This window comes from Bombyx mandarina, chromosome 11, assembly GCF_030267445.1.
Source record: "Bombyx mandarina strain Sakado chromosome 11, ASM3026744v2".
In the NCBI taxonomy this organism is placed as follows: domain Eukaryota; kingdom Metazoa; phylum Arthropoda; class Insecta; order Lepidoptera; family Bombycidae; genus Bombyx; species Bombyx mandarina.
In genome coordinates, this window is record NC_143218.1 from 18,801,560 (window position 1) to 18,821,265 (window position 19,706).

General features: G+C 39.5%; 1 protein-coding gene across 3 annotated transcripts in view; it reads left to right on the top strand.

Moving 5' to 3' along the window:
• dachs (unconventional myosin-IXb-like dachs) overlaps positions 1–19,706 on the top strand; it is a 64,261-nt gene that overhangs the window by 19,285 nt on the left and 25,270 nt on the right. Inside the window, exons 2-3 of one of the 3 annotated variants that reach the window (XM_089731149.1) lie at positions 317–494; positions 987–1,117. In XM_089731149.1, the coding sequence (XP_089587275.1) occupies positions 355–494; positions 987–1,117 (271 nt within the window). In that variant the 5' untranslated portion in view covers positions 317–354. Of the gene's footprint in view, positions 1–316; positions 495–986; positions 1,118–14,942; positions 15,138–19,706 lie in introns of those variants that run through there. The other 2 variants (XM_089731150.1, XM_089731151.1) reach the window with 2 other exon arrangements.

A 19,706-nucleotide genomic window follows, 5' to 3' on the forward strand; every position in this document is an offset into this window, starting at 1 on the left:
TGCTTAGATGCGTGGACGAGTTCACAGCCCACCTGGTGTTAAGTGGTTACTGGAGCCCATAGACATCTAGAACGTAAATGCGCCACCCACTTTGAGATATAAGTTCTAAGGTCTCAATATAGTTACAATGGCTGCCCCACTCTTCAAACCGAAACGCATTACTGCTTCACGAGAGAAATAGGCGGGGTGGTGGTACCTACCCGTGCGGGCTCACAAGAGGTCCTACCACCAGTAATACGTAATTAAGAGCAGTTTCCATTAAAACCGTAACCTTCACATCCATACATTGACGTCACTTAATGTTTCTTTGTTTCAGAGTAACACCGGGGGATCAAGTATCGCGATGCCCTTGTCATGTTGCTCCCGGATCAGACGTACGAGACCGCGGCGGATCCGGTACCGTCTCTGCTGCTCGCGCGGAGACTTCCGCCAGACTTCTTTTGTGCAAATCGACCTCGCAAACCGCGGGACAAGAGGAAACTGTTGCATTCATTGTACGTCACTACTTCCTCTGCCGCTTGGCGCCTCTGATCCTAATCAGCGGCCTCATTTATGGGTGTTCATGATTCTATAACGCACTAGTTTTTTTTTGCGACTTCGTCCGCGTGGAATAGATACTCTCAATAGGGAAAAATACCCAGATTTTTAAACATTCTTTATTGGTTCTCTGCTTAGTCTTAGCGTGATGTTATATAGCCTATAGCCTTCCTCAATAAATGACCTATCTGACACTGAAATTTTTTTTCAAATCAGACCTGAGTTTAGCGCGTTCAAACAAACAAACTCTTCAGCTTTATAATATTAATTAATATAGATTTGATATTACCTTAATTAATTCAGGCCTTAACGTGAGAACTCCTGTCGGCCTTTAAGTTTAAAATGCAAATATCAACTTCAACCTTTCCACCTGGAAGGCACCATTCCTTTCCGGTAAAACATGCAGGCGTGTGGTATTTCAGCTTCCGTATAAATATGCTATCCATCAGGCCTTCGGGCGGCGAGGAGACGTCAGCCGGAGCCGCAGCCCCGCGGGAGGCCGAGCTAAGAGCGGATGCGAGACGACGCAAAACTCGCTCCAGAACTGGACATCACAAGAAAAACGGTGAGAAAACACTATGTATGTATGGTTTTGATAAACAATTTTATGTATTTATGTGAATAATTGTTGATCCAAGATGTACGATGTATGAAGAGGTCCCTCAAAGACGTTCTCGATGTATCTGTAAATAAAACATTACAGTTAAAATGAAGCCTCGAACGAGTCAATAGCGAGGCTTCGAAGATGAGAATTCGAAGGTGGGAATGAGTTGCTCGCTCCGGGCATTTCAATATTGCAATAATTGTTACGTTATAATAATCATTGGGAAAAAAATATCAAAAAAATAATCTAATATTAAAAAGAAAAAAAAAAACTAATATTTAAAAAAAAGACATGCCCGCTGAGTTTCTTGCCAGTTCTTCTCAGGACGGAGGCTAGTTTTTGTGAATTGGCGGTAGTTCTTTTTGACGTTCACAAAGTATGTTCTTTCATTTATGTTGAATTTTTTTTATTTTTATTTGATTTGATTTGAAGATTTCGCTTCAAAACCTTTTGTAAATCCTGATATCTTCATTTCTTTACAAATTAAAACTGTAAAATTTTGGACAACACTGCACGTTCGTCCATTTGTCTGGACTATCTATACAAATAAATAAAATTGGAGTGTCTGTTTGTACTGTAATAAAATAACCACTTTTTACTAAATGCGTAAGTATGTATACCACAGTACATATACCAAAATGTATTTATTTTTATTTTTGTATGTCTGTTTGTTCCGGCTAATCTCTAGAACAGCTGGACTGATTTTTACGAGACTTCCACGGATAGGTAGCTGATGATATAAGTTAGGAGTAGGCTACTTTTTGTAGAGTAGCTTCGCCCCGCGGCGTCATCCGCGGTACGACAATAACCGCGGGTAGCATCGCGGGACTCAGCTATTTGTAATAATACTGTTTACACGAATAGCAATTTGAAAAACTAACAATATAGAATACGTAATTTTGGATGTCTTCCATGTACTCTTCCTTACGTTATAAATTCTATCGCGCTGACGTGAAAGAGATTGATTTATGTCGTTTAAGATCTACTTGAAAAATAATGTTTAGTTACTTTTTTTTATTTTTGCACGATTTTGGATTCGTTGGTTACGCAAGTTCTTCTTCTTCTCAGTCGTGTCACTCTTGACAGAGTGGTCGTGATCGTCATGTAGTGTTGTTTTAATTTAAAATTAAAGTATTTTTTGGCCATCAACGCGTTAATCCACAGAGCTTTTCAGATTTAGACAGATTTTTTTTAAATTGTTTAGTGTAGGTCCACCTAGTGTTAAGTGGTTAGTGGAGCCCGTAGACATCAACAGCGTTAAAGCTGCCCCGCCCTTCAAACCGAAACGGATTATACTGCTTCACGGCAGAAATAGGCAGGGAGGGTGGTGGTACGGACCCGTGTGGTCTCACAAAACGCCTACCACCAATAATTAACCTAATTGTAATTTTTGTGGGTTTGATTTTTATTATACGATGTTATTCCTTCACTGTGGAAGTCATACGGGAACATTTGTTAAGCATGTATTTATTAAAAAAAATAGCACCTGTCTGCGGGATTCGAATACCGGCACAGTTGCATCGCTCGATGTGAATACACTGGCTGTTTTATCCTTTAGGCCATGCCGACTTCATAACGATTTAGATTATCCTTATATTCCGATTTTCTCTTTATTTTTTTCGAGTATCTTCTTATTACTCAAAACACATGTTACATATTTTTATTTAGTAACAAGCCGAACTCGCCCGCTACGCTGGGCATTTAAAATTAACAATATTATTTATTGTCATTATTATTAGGGAGTCCAACACTCATATAAATATTAGCCTATCCATTAAGTACATGTATTTTCTACATGGGTACCAAGTTTCAAGTCAATCTGATGCATGGTTCAGTAGTTATAACGGAACATCCGTAAAAACCACTATGGATTTATAGATTAGTATAGATTATTAAAATTATAGTGTAGAAAGTAAAAAGCAAAAGAGAAAATATACAAAAAAAATAAAAGCTGTAATAAAAAAGGCTTCAAAAACTCTTTTAAATTCTGATATCTTCATTTGTTTACAAATTAAAACTGTAAAATTTTGGACAACACTGCAATACGTAAAAAAAATTAACTTCACACAACGGTTTCGTATTGAAAGCGTTTCTCGAAACAAGTAGTTTTATGTTTCTGACGTTGAGACGTGGATTCGGTCGTTTTTTTTTTGTTTAACTACGGAACAGTAAGAAGAAGAAAATGGCTGGGCTTACAAACACACAATAAACAACCGCAGCGCTATCGCCGGGCGCCGGTTTAATTGGCGTTATCGCGACTCTACGTCGGCGGTACGCGACATCTCGCTATTGTTCGGACAGACTATATTGAGTGTGTTCCTTTCTACATAACGTCATCTAATTTATTTTATTAAACATTTCGCACCTTTAGATCTTGGGGATCAGTGAAGAAACATTCGTAAAACGAATTATCAAAGGGTTTATTAAATTGTAGTGATGTTTAATTTCGCGTTTATATTAGACGCGACCTTTCGATTGCTGCACAGTTTTCGTGGTCGCAGGTGACTAATGTGTTATTCGTCAGCACTTTAATATTGTGCCAGCTACGGTCTGGGCTTGGTCGTCGTGGCGAGGCTTGTGGGAGGCTTACATTCAGCAGTGGACGCCTGGGGATTGAAAGTTAGATACCGTGGCTTGTTCTATAAAAAATAATAATTGGTTGTTTGTAAAGTCGGTTTACGGACGATAGTCTTACGTGATAACGTCAGTAGCAGAACGTCATGCGAGAAGAGAGATAAATGTGTCACAAGCCAACGCTTGGTCCGATCTCCGGTCACCGCCCCCGTTGAACCCGTCACTTGCGACGAAGGGCTCGACGAGCGAATTAACCCACAGACACAGCCCATTGAGTTTCTCGCCGGATCTTCTCAATGGGTCGTTCGGTGGGGAAAAAGTGTCACGTTCCGGCTGAGCCTGAGCGTGCAAGCAAGAGCGCGGAACAAGCGATAGAGAGGCACGATCGGCTCTTTTTTTTCCTACCTCTGCTGAGAGCCTTGAGAGGCTATTTCAGTTTCACCCTAATGTGTGTAGGTGAGCTCACAGGGCTCAAACCGGAGTGTTGCTAACACTGGCCTTAGCAAGAGCAGTGCTTCGCAGAATCTACCACCGGATCGGAAACGCGACCCACTGAGAAGATCCGGCGAGAAAGTCAGTGGGCTGTGCCTATAGGTTAATTTACTCGTACTCGTCGAGCCCTTCGTCGCAGGGTTCGACGAGGACGGTGACCAGTGCTTGAGGTAGGTACCTAAAAGCACCGTTAATGGATCGGGAGAATCCGAAATGACGTGTTTAGGGCCGCCTGGTCCAATTGCGCGTCACCGAACACAATATTCAAGTCACGAATAAACCCGTCTTGAAGTAAGCGATAATTATGCTTTAATTCCGTATCTGTTTTCGTTCAGCAATCCATTAATGTTTCGCGGCAATTAAAAGGACGCATTATCTCGGGCTCCTTATCGTAATGCACTTACAATGATTTATTACGTGTGATTACTTAAACGACCACGAGGCTGCTGTGAGAGCCCTTGTAAAGTTTTTTTAAGGGGCATTTTTTTATTGACGTTTGTTCATGGTTTAATTACTAGAGGTGATTGCAAGTTAGGTGATTGCAAGTTTTTACTGGTGGTAGGACCTCGCGAGAGTCCACGCGGGTAGGTACCACCACCCTGCCTATTTTCTGCCGTGAAGCAGTAATGCGTTTTGGTTTGAAAGATGGCGCAGCCGTTGTAGCTTTACTTGAGACCTTAGAACTTATATCTTAAGGTGGGTGGCGCATTTACGTTGTAGATGTCTATAGGCTCCAGTAACCACTTAACACCAGGTGGGCTGTGAGCTCGTCCACCCATCTAAGCAATAAATAAATAAAAAAGGAAATCGGTCTGATGAAATTTACTAAATTTGAAGATATCGTTTTGATTTTTATGACCGACTTGGTGGTGCAGTAATTAGTACCCCTGACTTTTGCACAGAGGGTCGTGAGTTCAGTTCCCACATCGGGCAAGCTTTCGTGTGGCGAACAGGTTTGTTTTCTCTTTATCTGGGTGTTTATTATGTAGATATTTAAAATTATATAAGTATGTATGGAAGTCTCTTGGACACATAAAACAGAGAACCCTAATACGAACGTGCGCGATTTATTAACAGTGATAAGTTATATTTTCAGTTTATTGCATAGAGAGTTGAATAAAAATCACTGTATCCATATGGAGACATACGATTTAAATCTCAATTGTATAGTGGAACTGGTTTCCCATCCTTCAAACTGGTACGTGTGACTGATTCGCAATAGAAATGTTCAAAGTGATCACCACTTTCACCAATAAGTTATCAAGCTCCCTTTAGGGCCTATTTTTGTATTCAGGGCAATTTAGTTTTTCGGCTTCAATTTTGCAAGAATTAGATAGTAATATAACTTTAAACGCGATGCATTGAATGGTCGCTTGATTACATCCACCAATTGTAGCAACACGACTAAGGTTAAATTTTTGATAAGTATATTAAACAGAGAGAGTTTAAATAAAGTATGCTCTCTGCATAAGCTACATTGAAGTAACAAAGCTAAGAAGTGGACGAAATTTGCTTTTGCACTCTTTAGTGGAACAACTTGAAACATCCTTGAAGAGTAGGGAGATGAACATTACTGGACTTATAGATTTAGTGCCAATTTCGTCATAAAATTTTCCTTTTTTTTATTGCTTAGGTGGGTGAACGAGCTCACAGCTCATCTAGTGTTAAGTAGTTACTGGAGCCCATAGACATCTACTACGTAAATGCAGCCACCCACCTTGAGATATAAGTTCTAAGGTCTCAGTAAAGTTACAACGGCTGCCCAACCCTTCAAGCCAAAACGCATTACTGCTTCATGGCAGAAATAGGCGGGTGGTGATACCTACCCGTGCGGACTCACAAGAGGTCCTACCACCACTACCTACTTGTTGTATATATTTCTTCAAAATATACACAACAGGTTAAATCGAATCAGAAACATCACCAAAGCCACAAAGATCCGGCTCCTTCGTACTCGGCGCTTGTGCATGGGTGCATACCAACATTTTTGGACATATCTCCCGGCGAGGAATTGACTCCATACAGCGCCTTGTCGTTCGGGGCAAAGTAGAAGGCACAGACCGCGTGGAGGGTTGTCTATGCGATGGACTGACCAAATCAATTCGACAGTTGGCGGTTGTTTGCATGAATGTACCAGGCTCACTACAAACCGTCCTGAAGTGGCGATTGCTCGTGAGGCGCATAGCATCTGCCCACAGCAATGATACTGAATGACGACCACGACCGCTCTGACAAGATTGATACGACAAAGGAGATATACTTTTTATCGGCCTTGTAGATAGACGAGTATACGACCTAATGATGAATGGTTACCGTCGCCCATGGACTTCAGCTGTGCCAAGGGCAGAGCCAAGCCGCTGCTGACTGTTGTAGCGCGTGCTTTAAGTTCGCACGCACCGACCCGCCTATTCATACTTCGTCTTCTTTGTTGTCCGAGAATGATGAGTTTCTCCAGGCTGTGCAATGGGGATCGAATTATGTGCACAAAGAAACTCCGGTTCCTTTCCTGGCACATGGTCAGCAGGCGCTTGGTGACCTTCAGCTCTTCGAGGATGGAGACATCGGTTCTCAAAGCTGTCCAAAGAATGCGTAGCAGCTTTCTCCAGCACCACATTTCAAAGGCATCGATCTTTTTGCGTTCTTTTTTTCTGAGACACCAAGTCTCCACCCGGTACAGGAAGATAGAGAAGACCAACGAAGGCTAACGTAACTTCGTCTTCTTCTTCTTCTTAGTCAAATACTTCATTGCTGAAGGTCGTGTCCCTGAAAGCCTTTCGTGGTCTTTGTACCATCAGCTTCCATTTGCTTCGGTTTTCGGCTTCTCTCAGGGCGGTCGCAACAGAGAGTCCAGTGAGCGCAGTTATCTGATCTGGGCAACGGTTTGTTGGCCGGCCGGCGGGTCTTGTCCCTTCTACCTTGCCCACCACACATAAATATCTGCGCAGACTCGTGTGCTGTTAAAATCTTCTTATCGTAATGGCGTTTCAAATCGTTTTGCGTGTTTGCATCGCGTTTAATCGCACAAAACCGTTCTAACTGCGCTCAGCCGATCGGCGTTCATTAGCGTCGCATTGGAACTTCATTTAACACGTGCGGATGGTTATATATAAATGAGAGCATTTGACAAAATATATCTCGTAACGTCGGAAAACCAGAGACTCGGATTCATGGCGTGCGTTTTTTTGAATATTATCAGCTGTTAGTTTAAGCTTTTATGTGATTGTGTCAGTGGTTGTGTTTAAAAAAAAATCTTGTAAAAGATTAAGTGTTGTTGTCATTCGATGGTGAAGTTTAAACATCTTTAGGCTAAGCTGTGCTAAGTTGCCGTACAATAGATATGACGCGTTGCTCAAGTACATAAAAATCTTGAGGATTTGTCGACATACTACAAGAGGTTATTCCAAATCCTATGCAGTGGTTATTAAAGAATGAGCATCGAAATTATGCAAGGTATGAGGACTTTTAAGTTTTAATTTATCACTTTTAAATATACAAATCTGGTTCGGACAGTAACAAACACAATAAAAAAAAGAAGGTACATACAAACAAAAAATCTAATCTTTGCTCTTCTTTTTTTTTAAACTATTTATTTTTTATTAATAAATAACAAATTAAAATAATTTAATATAAATCAATTTACACAGTAGAACAAATCTTCCAATGCGCTTGAAGGAAGCACAGTTCCCAAGTTACTGGCTAAGTTACCTCGTTTTAAGTTATAATTTTATACATATTGATTTTCCAATAACACTTTTGATTATTTCCATAAGTGACCCTGTCATTATCGATGTCCATGAGAAGCGGCAACAAATTTTGATCAGATTATACGTGCTCATCTCATTTGTTAGATTTTTTTAGTGTTAGTCGAGTCACAGCATAGCTGGTGCTAAGTGCCTGGAAGCATAACAACAGATTGTGAATGCTGCAGCTCATTTTGAAATATGAGTTTGGATTTACTTTATTTATTTAGTTTATGAACCACTTAACAACAGGTGGGCTGTGAGATCGTCCATCGATCTAGGCAATAAAAAAAAAATTCATAATCATTACATATTAATAACAACAGTCTTGTCCATTCAAGTCGTAACTGGCGGTAGGACGTCTTGAGTCCTCACGGGTAGGTACCACCACGCTGCCTGTTTCTGCCGTGAAGCAGTAATGCGTTTCGACTTGAAAGGTAGGGCAGTCGTTGTAACTACATTGAGACCTTAGAACTCATATCTCAAGGTGGGTGGCGGCATTTATGCTGTAGATGTCTATGGGGCTGTGAGTACGTCCAACCAACTAAGCAATAAATAAAATTAAAAATATATAATAAAAAAAAAACCTCGTCCAGGGTTAGGATGCTCCTTTTTGGGTAAGGAGATAGAGTCATCGTATCGTTACCCTTGCCACTAATGAGCTTAGTGTGATTTTTTCACGTTCTAGATAGCGTAAAAGTTAACTTAAATTTGTATGCAATTAGAACAGCGCCCCTAGCGGCAAACATAGACAAACGTTCCTCCAACTCCATACAAATTTGTGTTTACTTTTACGCTATCGATAACGTTAAAAAACTCGCACTAAGCATACTGAATACTTGCAATAATATCTAAACCGAAGCTAATTTAAAAAAAAAAAACATAGCTTTTACTATTCATGCACCCTTATGACAAAATGGTTTTCTTATAATTTACATTCTGTAACACGAACGTGACAATCGAGATGTTAAATAAAACAGTGTACGCTCGCACACAGAACTGTTTTGAGACAAACATTAGCGTGTACAGTCAACACCAAAACAATAAATAAACGTTAGCTGTCAATGGATTGTCAATAGTTGAGCTTCAAAGTATGCCGCGCCACCCGCCGCGATGATGCAGGCGCCATATACTACTAAACAAACTCGCGTTGTAGCAGCGTGGAATCTGCAATGCAAGAGTATGGGATTATTTTTTTTTAAAAGAGAGTAACACGTGCTCACTCAGAATTACATACGCGCGGACATATTTAGCACACTGAATTGCAATGATGTATAGGGAATACTTATATCGAATAACAAACAGTCGTTATTAATAGATCTAGTTATGTGCTGATTTAAAATATTCACCAAGATAAATCTGTATTCCGAATCGGTGGCAGAGTCGTGAAAACCTTCAAATATGTCTTCAACTTAATTAAAAATATTTTGTGTTAAGTAAATATACGAATGATGGTAGTAATCTTGCGGAGAAAACATTTTTGAGTTAATAGTTTTGAGTGCCTAGCCTTTAGAATGTTTTGTATGACTGATGTAAAGTTTACTTACTCTGCAAACATTCCTTGAAATAAGTACGTAGCTTCAATCTCAGACACCAAGACATTCTGACCCAATCTGTTTTTTTTTAGTAGTACTTCGACAAAAAACAATAATTGTAAATAGACATGCTTTAACAAAAACCGACTAGAAATAAAAACAAGATATTCCAAAACAAATTAATATACACTAAAAACAATAATCATCGAAATCGGTTGGCGTGATATTGAGTTATTGAGTTATTCATCTATTTGTCGCACACGTACTTAATGCAAATTTAAAACTTATATGGTTTTCTCATGGTTACCACTATCAGAACTGGACTAAATTGAAATGGAACCACACGGAAAGCGTCAGCTTTCTAATAAAAAAAGAATCATCAAAATCAATTCACCCAGTCATAAGTTATGAGGTAACAAACATAAAAAAAACATACAGTCGAATTGAGAACCTCCTCTTTTTTTGAAGTCAGCTATAAATCTTACCGCGCACATTAGACTACATTATTTACTCATTAATAATTTAAAAAAAAAATTGTTTTTTTTAGAAAATCAACTATTTATAATTATTTAATAAGTTCTCTAACCGAGTATTAAGTTACGATATGAAAATACACAAGAATAAAAGTTGAAAAAATGACCGACAGCTTTGAAATAAGTTTGAAGAGTACCTTTGAGCACTAACGACATCTAGTTGTTTACTTTAAAACTACCAGACGTGAAATTGATTTTTATCAATAACAAGTGGGAACTCCGCTGGGGGAGTCGAAAGGCTTTTAAGTTTTCAATTTATTTATTACGTTCTACGATAGATGGCGTGGTGCTGGAAACCTAAAGGGTCAAATGTACATATTTTTTATAGCATTTTTGATTACTTTATTACGATTATTAATAGTATGAATGGAATGCGTCGACGTTTCGACGTGACTATTAAAATGTTATTCTAAATATACATATCCGTTGAAATTACTCGCATACTCTACTTTTAAGTTGCTACATACGTAGAAAAGCTCACGGTCTGCTTGGAGTGAAGTGGTTTCGGGAGCCCACGGACAACGCCGGTCAGCAGTATGCAGAAATATTCTCTGAAGTTCCAGCAAAAACTAAAAGTGACAACTTGTTCGAACTTTTTTTTCATGTTTGTTCAAAACATGAAAAAAAGTCACAAAATACTACTATATGTATATTAGTAGGTATATAAGTGTAAAAGAGCTTATAAACACCACAAGTTGAATCCGGCAGAGAAATCGCGTTTGTAATCGTATCGAGACTTCAATATTATGATTATTCCTTCTATGTGAAGTATCTTCATAAAATGAAAACACAGTGGTGGAAAGTTCATCCTAAAGCTGGCTGGAAACGCGGATGATTGTGACAATAATTTTTAAAATTATGCAGGAATATATTTTCAAATCGCCAATCTCGATTCTATGACATATCCCGTGAGATAAACGATGGATTATGAGCACGTTTCTTTCACTCGAAAGCTCTCAATACAAAAGACATCAACGCGCGAACACAACACGTCAGCTGCGAATGCACTATTGCATCACTAACACGTGCCTATTTATTTATGTTTAGATTCGTGAAGTATTCTGAGAGAACAACACATTATATGTTTGTGGTTCGATTATGGAACAATATTGATTTATTTTAATAATAAATATCTTGTAAATTATGGTTAAATTATTTTAAATCCGCATTTTAAAATAGAGGTTTCTTTGCTGTGTTTCATCGTGATATATTTAGTGGTCCAGAGATCATCAGCCGTTCCTCTAGTTTCGATAGCAATTTTATGTAAAGCAACTAATGTCCATATGTAAAAAAATCGAATTAAATTGAAAAAAAATGTTTTTTTTTATTTTTATTAAACAGGTCTTGTAATACGTCACGTCAATAATCTCACGTTTTGTAATACCACACGTCACGTGCAGTATTGTATTGCAGTAAGATAATAGGGGATGTCCAATCATGTAGTAAACTTCTTTTTACTTAAGCTTACCTCCCAAAATGCCTTAAAGGGATAGCCCTTTAAGGCAGCGTAACCAAGCGAGTAGGTGAGCTCTCGGGGCTCTAACCTAGGACGTTTTTACTAGCCCTAGCAAGAGCAGTGCTTTGCAGAATCTACCACTGGATCGGAAACGCGACCCACTGAGACGATCCGGCGAGAAACCCAGTGGCTGTGTCTATGGGCGTAGTCCACATTACGCTTTATATGCAGCTAAAAGAGTCATTAAAAATACATTCAAATCTATTCAGCCGTGTTTGTGTGATTGAGCAACAAACATGCACACACACAGACATTTATCATTTTGGTCTATATTGGGAGCGATATTCACAAGAAAAACTGCAAGGGGGCACGATAGTTTCACCACTGATTAGAATTGGGAACGATCATTGCGGTATACGTAATATTTACAATAAGAAATTATGGTATGGTAGCGGTATGATGCGGTAGGCAGCGGCTTGGCTCTGCCTCTGGCATTGTTGAAGTCCATGGGCTACGGTGACCACTCACCTTTAGGTGAGCCGTATGCAGGTCTGCCTACAAGGGCACCAAAAAAAAAAACTATGCGTAACATTAAATACCAAAAAAAGAACAATTAGCGGTCTTATCGCTAAGATCGACCTCTTCCAGACAACCACAAGGTGGATAAGAATTATTTGTGTGTATTCGACAAGATATCTCAAACCGAACTAAACTAAATTTTAAGTTCGAATTATCAAAAAAAAAAAGCGTATATTTATACAGAATTACTTGGTGATTAAAACGGTTGTTGTTCGAATGGAAATCTGCTTCATAGCTCCAATTTGGCGACGACATCCGCACTGGATTGGGGACCATGTACCGGTAAGCACAACGTTGGGTGTCCCCCTGCCCGATGAACCGACCACTTACGGCGAAATGTGGGAAAACATTGGACGTGGAAGGCGGCGGACCATTCATTGTGGACGGACTATGGGAGAGGCCTACAGCAGTACAGAGATACAGGCTGATGATGATTCGCAGCATAGTAGGGTCTCTGGGCCTCCTCAACTGCTACATATAAAACGGATCGGAAATCGGAAACTTGTTTAATAAGTGACGAAAGTAATGACAAAACCAAGAGCTTGTATCGTTAATTGCGCCACTCATTAATTGGCTTTAACAGCTTTTCTTATCAATTAATTTAAAACGTACCTACACTCGACTGGTTCTCGACTTCGTTCATGGTGATGTTAGTTAGTTATATTTTGTGTGGGAAATAGGAAATACCAATTTTTCCAATTAAGGACGTACTTAATACTTTTTCTTAAAAGTATTCCTTTTTTTTCTAACTATGCTGTTAGCCTTGAGAGGCTGGCTATGCCAGCGTAACCAAGCGAGTAGGTGAGCTCTCGGTCTAACCTGTGGACGTTGTTAACACTAGCCGTAGCAAGAGCAGTGCTTCGCGGAATCTACCAACGTGACAGAGTAACGCGACCTACTGAGAATATCCGGCAAGAACCTCAGAGGGCTAATATTCCACGACGGATGAAGAGCTCTGTGATAAGTTTTAAAGCTTTGCGCAGCTGGTAGTTGCGACACCCTTACCTGATTCATTAGAAGTAGTCATGTGAAGGGTGGGACAACTGAAATATGATTATTAATACTGTTACCTCTCTTCCGATAGCCAAATAGTAGATAGGCTTTACTGGTGGTAGGACCTCTTGTGAGTACGCACGTTTGGGTACCAACACACCGCCTATTTCTACCGTGAAGCAGTAATGCGTTTCGGTTTGAAGGGTGGAGTAGCCGTTGTAACTATACTGAGAACTTTAGAACTTATATCTCAAGGTGGGTGGCGCATTTACGTTGTAGATGTCTATGGGCTCCAGTAACCACTTAACACCAGATGGGCTGTGAGCTCGTCTACCCATTTAAGAAAAAAAAAGATTTCTTACGGAGCAGCATCTTATGTTAGACGGCTACCAGGCCCCATAGGTACTACATAAAGAATACCGCTGCTTATTTCGATTATGTAAGACCGAAATCATAATTACACGGCATAATAGTCAAACTGTAATGATTTGCGGCAGATATCGAGTGAATAGTAGAACTCGTCCGTGTGTTTTATGTCCAAACAATAAACCATGATAATGCCTTTAACTACGAAGTGAGTTAATCGATAATCTAGCGGCTATGTATGCGGATCAATGGCGCTCCTCTCAGAGTGTGTTTGTTAGCGAAGCAGTAACTTTTGTTCGGAACACGATTCGGTTTAGAAAGTAAACCTTTGTCTAGAACTCAGTTAAGCTAACTAGACTTATGTCTGCGTAGAGGTCGGGACGTATCGGAACAAGTTTTGTAATATTGAATGTACGAAATCGAACTGTATAGGAATTCTTTGATTCCGTTGATGATTTTAAATAAACTTAAACATCTTTGAAAAGTCGTGTTTAAATATATCGTTTCTAATTAGTTGCTATAAAGTTAATTAAAATTTAGGAAGGGGTAGCTCAAAGAAAAGTTATTGAATTGATTGTGTTTACAGCTTGATTAATTTATGCTGCATTTGTTTGTTCTTTTAGATGGTTGAGGAGCATACGACCCAGCTGATGATCAGTAGACAGTGACACAATTAACCCGCTTCCAACCGCTTCCTTTACCAGGTTTCTAGACGTGAGCGTGATGTATCCTGCCGATAGCCTTAAGAAAAGTTCAAAGTCTTAAATGCTTCGGAATATTTTAAGTTTGTCGTGCCGTAAATAGGCGAGAATTATAACTATCGATTGTTACGCGACACGACAATATATCTGGAAAGTACTAGTCTTCATTCATTTCGCATTCCTCAACGAAACAAAACGCTTGATGTATGCGGACACAGACTACGCCGAGAGCAATCATTTTCGAACAATTACCGCGAGCGACCACAAACGTTAGGTGTGGCGTTGAATTCAGCCGGGAATTGGGCAGGCGCGGTGCGGCGCGGGCGGTAGGGCGCATAGCTTTCGGCGAGCTTACAAATAAACCTGTTTGCGTGTCGCGTCCCCCGGCCGCCGCCCGCGCCGCGCGCTGTCCGCTTAATGCACGAAATGAACTTTCGGTATCTGCACTTGCCTCTCCCGATCCCTTCTCGGAGACTTGATGCTGGCGTAAATCGGGAACCGAAGCTTCGCTGCGAAATCTAACGATGAAAAACATTTGATGTTATTAAATATTAGCACCAGTTTGGTTTATTCGTTGTTTTAAGCTAGCACTTTTTATTCGTTCTTCCAGTTGAGTTGCAAATCTCATGCATTGCAGCTTCAAGAAATGCAGTGCCGCTTGTGCGTATCCTGCGCGTGGGCAGGTCTCGTTTTGTCGGTGACCTATCGAGGTCGTTCAAACGCTCAGGAAATACCATTTCTAGTCGAAAAGTAGGTGTCGCTCGTGCTGTGCTGCGGGGTGGGGGCGGGGCGGGAGGTGAGGGAGAGCGTTGCGCGGCCGGGCCGCGGGGCGGGGCGGGCGGAGGCTTTAGTAAACGACCGTGTGCGAGCGCGAGAGGACGCCGCCGAGTTAGAAGCGGCGCGGCCGCGGAGTGTGATGCGAGCGCGCCGCCCGCCATGGCCACGCTCGGCCTCTCCAAGGTGTTCATCCTCGACAAGTACTTCACCGAGCTGCAGAAGTTCTGGGAGACTGAGAAGAAGCTGCAAGGTGAGCGCGCTCCGCCCGCCTCTTCACTTCGTTATTTTCTTTTTGTGTCGTGCTCGGAGCCGGCGAGCTCTCGTGTGTGGATGTGGTGCCGCTGTAGAGGAGGGGGCTCGCAGGAGGCGGTTTTTGTTTTGGCGTCACGGAGAGCCTCTGTGATAACGCAGTGACTCACGCCAGACCGTTATGGTTTGAATCTTCGATCATCAAAAACTTTTTGTGTTTAAAAATTGAACACATTTTTGTTTTATTCTTAAAAGTACTTAGCAATTAAATTAGTTAACATAGTAATGAACATGTCATTTCATCTATAATATTATCAATTTCATAAACGGGAAATTAAGAGCTTTTATTTCACAACATCCATTAGTAATTTGACTTATACGATGATCAAGTCGTCGTTAAGCTTATCTATGTTGTTTTCCGCAATCGGGACCCTTTCTCTTCCACTTTAGTAAATTACCATTTACAAATCGCAGCAGTGTTGTCGATAAGCGTTGTTTTACTACGAGGGTTTGTGTAAGGAATTGACTCAGTTGTAAATGATTGCATTCAACTGTTACTTGTTTACGCCACATAACCAACTTTCTACGGTTAATTAAAATATCTACTCTGTTATCTATATCTATACTTCTATACTTAATAATAATAATAATAATATAATAATAATAATAATATTATAAAGAGGAAAGATTTGTTTGTTTGTTTGTTTCCAATAGGCTCCGAAACTACTGGACCGATTTGAAAAATTCTTTTTCCATTAGAAGCCGACATTGTCCCTGATGAACATAGGCTACTTTTTTTATTATTTATTTTATTTTTATTTTTTGGTTTCATGTGTGTTTTAATGTTTCCGAAGCGAAGCGAGGGCGGGTCGCTAGTAAGTTAGTAAAGTGATTTGTTGGTATGATGGTGTTTGGAAAGAAAAGATTGCGAAAATTTGTCATAAATTTTATAACAAAAGAACGCTGTAGATGCTATTAGTTGACTCGTATGGTTTTAAGTGGTTATTTTAGCCAATCAAACATTAAGCATAAATCTGACGGCAAAATCTTGCCAATAAGCTCACATCACTCCTTATCCTGTTGATACGTAAATATATACAAGATTCAACAATATCATATCTCATTGCCTCAAATATTTTTAGACATCGTAGGGTAAATTGAGCGTAATGACGGCATGACTATATTCCCGGCATTGGCGTGCGAAATTTGCCAAATTCTGCCATTACCACGCAATAAAACAACGACTATCTTACCATATATTGTGGTAGGAAACGAACAGGTAAACATTGTTACAAGAACACATTTATTTTAAATATTACTACTATATACATACGTAAAACAAGCTTTCATTTTATCTAATCGAAATCATCTTCAAACTGAAGTAAGATTAGCATATTTGAGACGAGTGTTATCCGTTGGTAGGGGCCGCAGCGCCCCAGGGAATAAATATTTGGGTTTTTGTCCGGCCACGCAACGCTACCTGGGATTGAACTCGTCATCGTTCCATTCATTATCTCCCTTACCTGTTACATCTAAAGAAAAACATTTTTTTTCCTACCTATACTGATAACCTTGAGAGGCTATTTCAGCTTCGCCCTAACATGTAAGTGAGCTCACGGGGCAAGAGCAGTGCTTCGCAGAATCTACCACACGACCCACTGAGAAGATCCGGCGAGAAACTCAGTGGGCTGTGTCTATGGGTTAATTCTTTCGTCGAGCCCTTTGTCGCAAGCGACGGGTTCGACGAAGACGGTAACCGGTGCTTGTGGTACCTAAAAGATGGAAAAACACTAAGAAACATAATATGAATCTGTTTTAATTTATTATTTTCGGACTATTCGATTTTGTAGCTCTGAATTGTATGCATATATCAAATTTGATTGCAAAACATCCGTCTTGTCGAAAAGCGATATTCAGACTGTGATTTATGTAGGCTCCGGAAACCCGCCTAACGTTAGACGGGCTATAGGTTCGTCAATCTGAAATTCTGAATCGGCATCTCGATAGCTTTACTATATATCTACATACCGAATACGTAAAGTAATCATAATACATATATAGGCCCCGTCGAAACTGAACAAAAATTACAAAGACTTCAATTAAGAAGTCCATATCACTTCTGATTTTTCAGGAATAATGCCACACATTATTTGAGTCGTCTATTATCAAAGGTGGCAATCTGTGCATTTGGACAAAAAATTTTTATTGATATGTCAATACAGATTGATTTGAATATAATCGTCTCCTTCAAAGAATACGGTTCAAAACTAGCATTAAATAAAGGTTAATAGTTAACCTGTTATTTATCTAAGATGTCGTTCCGAAGAGTTTTGTGACTGCCAATGGAATACAAAGTCAATAATTCGTTTTTCTGATTTACCAATCATTGTCCAAAAGTCAGATTGCTGGCTTTGATAATAGTCGACTCATTTTATGTATTAGGAGTAACGAGTCATACAGGCTTAGGGTTGCCAATGCAAAGTATATTGAGCGGAGGGGTCAGGTCTAAAGGCATGATCGGCGTGTATGCTTGACTCCAGAGGAAGATTCGTTTTTTTTACTCAGGGCAGCCCATAGACATCAACCACGTTAATGCTCGTCTTAAGACGTGAGTTCGAAGGTTTAGTTTTCAGAGTACAATGGTGGACGAAACGCATTAGTGTTCACGGCAGAAATAAGCAGGGTGGTGGTACCTAGCCGTGCGTACTCACAAGACGCCCTACCATCAGTTTTCACCATAGTTTCGTTTGCGCCCATCATCTTGGTATCACTGTCCTTCACTCAAAATTTAGCTTAAGTTTAAAAACTTTCCTTCACATAATTTATTAAAAAAAGCGTTGAATTATCTGGGCGGCACTTGGCAGCGTAATTTTTAGAGTTAATATGGCAGTTTACCTTCAATTTTACATCAGGGAATTCAGACTCCTGTGATCGCTGACTGCATTCATAAGCAGTGCGCCTCATCATCATCTCCCCTCCACGGAATTTCTTAAACGCTATGATATGTCCTTTTATGGTTTGAATGGAGTACTCAGGGTAAAATAGTGGCTTGGCTTCAAGCTGATACGAATTATGTTTAGGAGCGATGCTGACCACGTGCCAATGTAAATGAATCGCAATAGGTTCGTGTAGTTTCAAAGACATTAAAAAATAAATATGATATACGTTCTCTTCTTCTTGCCTCTTCAATCCTGAAGGCTGGCCGTTAGCTTCCTGTATTCATTTCTGTCAGCAGCCAACCGGAACAGCTGTTCGATGGAGGCTATACCGGTCCACTCCCGGATAAAATTCTATTTTTTTATTTTAATGGAGACTGTATTTTTTTGTTCTGCGTTAGTTCTATGTCTGATTGTAAGTTATTTCAACTCTGAAGAATGTGTGTGTAACAAGAGCTTACCAGTTTTCTATGAGAATTACCAATTATTTGCAAAATTCACGCAAACACATTATTTTAATACATTATTATACCTTTTGGGGACTATTCTAAATAACCGCAGATTTAGTTCTTTCGCCTCCCTATAGTTTTTTTTAAATTTTGTTACATTTCATAACGGTTCGTAGAATACATCTGAATTTCACAAATATCCTAAAGAATTACTTTAAAATAACCTGGAAACCCACTTTCTGAATATCTGATATATAATGTACTAAGTACTTACACAACGTTAGGTCCGTGACCTCTACGGGACATCTAAGACACCATTAGACCGAGTAAATCGCAATTTTCGAAGACAAATAAAAATAGAACTACATTGTAGCGATAGCTATTATGATATATGATCTGTCCTATAGAAAAAAAGATATTTGATAGATGCCCGAATCTCGCTAACGGCATTTTCAAGATAAGTCTGCATATATATAAGTTCCTAACAATTACATTCGGATCGTCAGTCTATCGAGCAATATCACTCGCTCGGTGGAAGATCTTACTTTTTATCGAAATACTTCCAAAGCATATAAATACATGCAGCTCTAAAAGTAATATAAGAGGCATCAGTATATACCGGTAATGTATTTGATCGTACCTCAAAATAATAATCATCTATATTCTATATATTAATACGTGAAGCAAAAACTTTGTATCCCTTTTTACGAAAATTGCGCGGACGGAGGAGTATGAAATTTTCCACACTTATAGAGAATATAGAGAAGAAGTGCACAATGCTAATATTTTTTTCAAATAATGCATAAATGATACATTAAATCAATAAAGAAAACATTACACACACTACATACCATGTATTTGACTCACACACGCATGCATACTATTTATTGTCAAACTTTTGTTCTTGGCGTCTGTTGTCAAATTGAGATTAGAATAAATATTGTTTGCCTTTGTTAATATTTTTAGTGTAGTCTTGGCGAAATTTGTGATTATAGAAGTATAAAATACAATCCAATTAATTATAGTCGAATTTCGACTACTGCGGGACCTCTAGTTATCATAAAACAAGCCTAATCGTCATAATTAACTGAATTTATCAAGTCATTGTAATGAATTTGTTTCATACGAAGTTTTCCTGTTTAGTGTTCTCCGGTACGCTCGCAGATGCACGGGTGGTCGCTCATG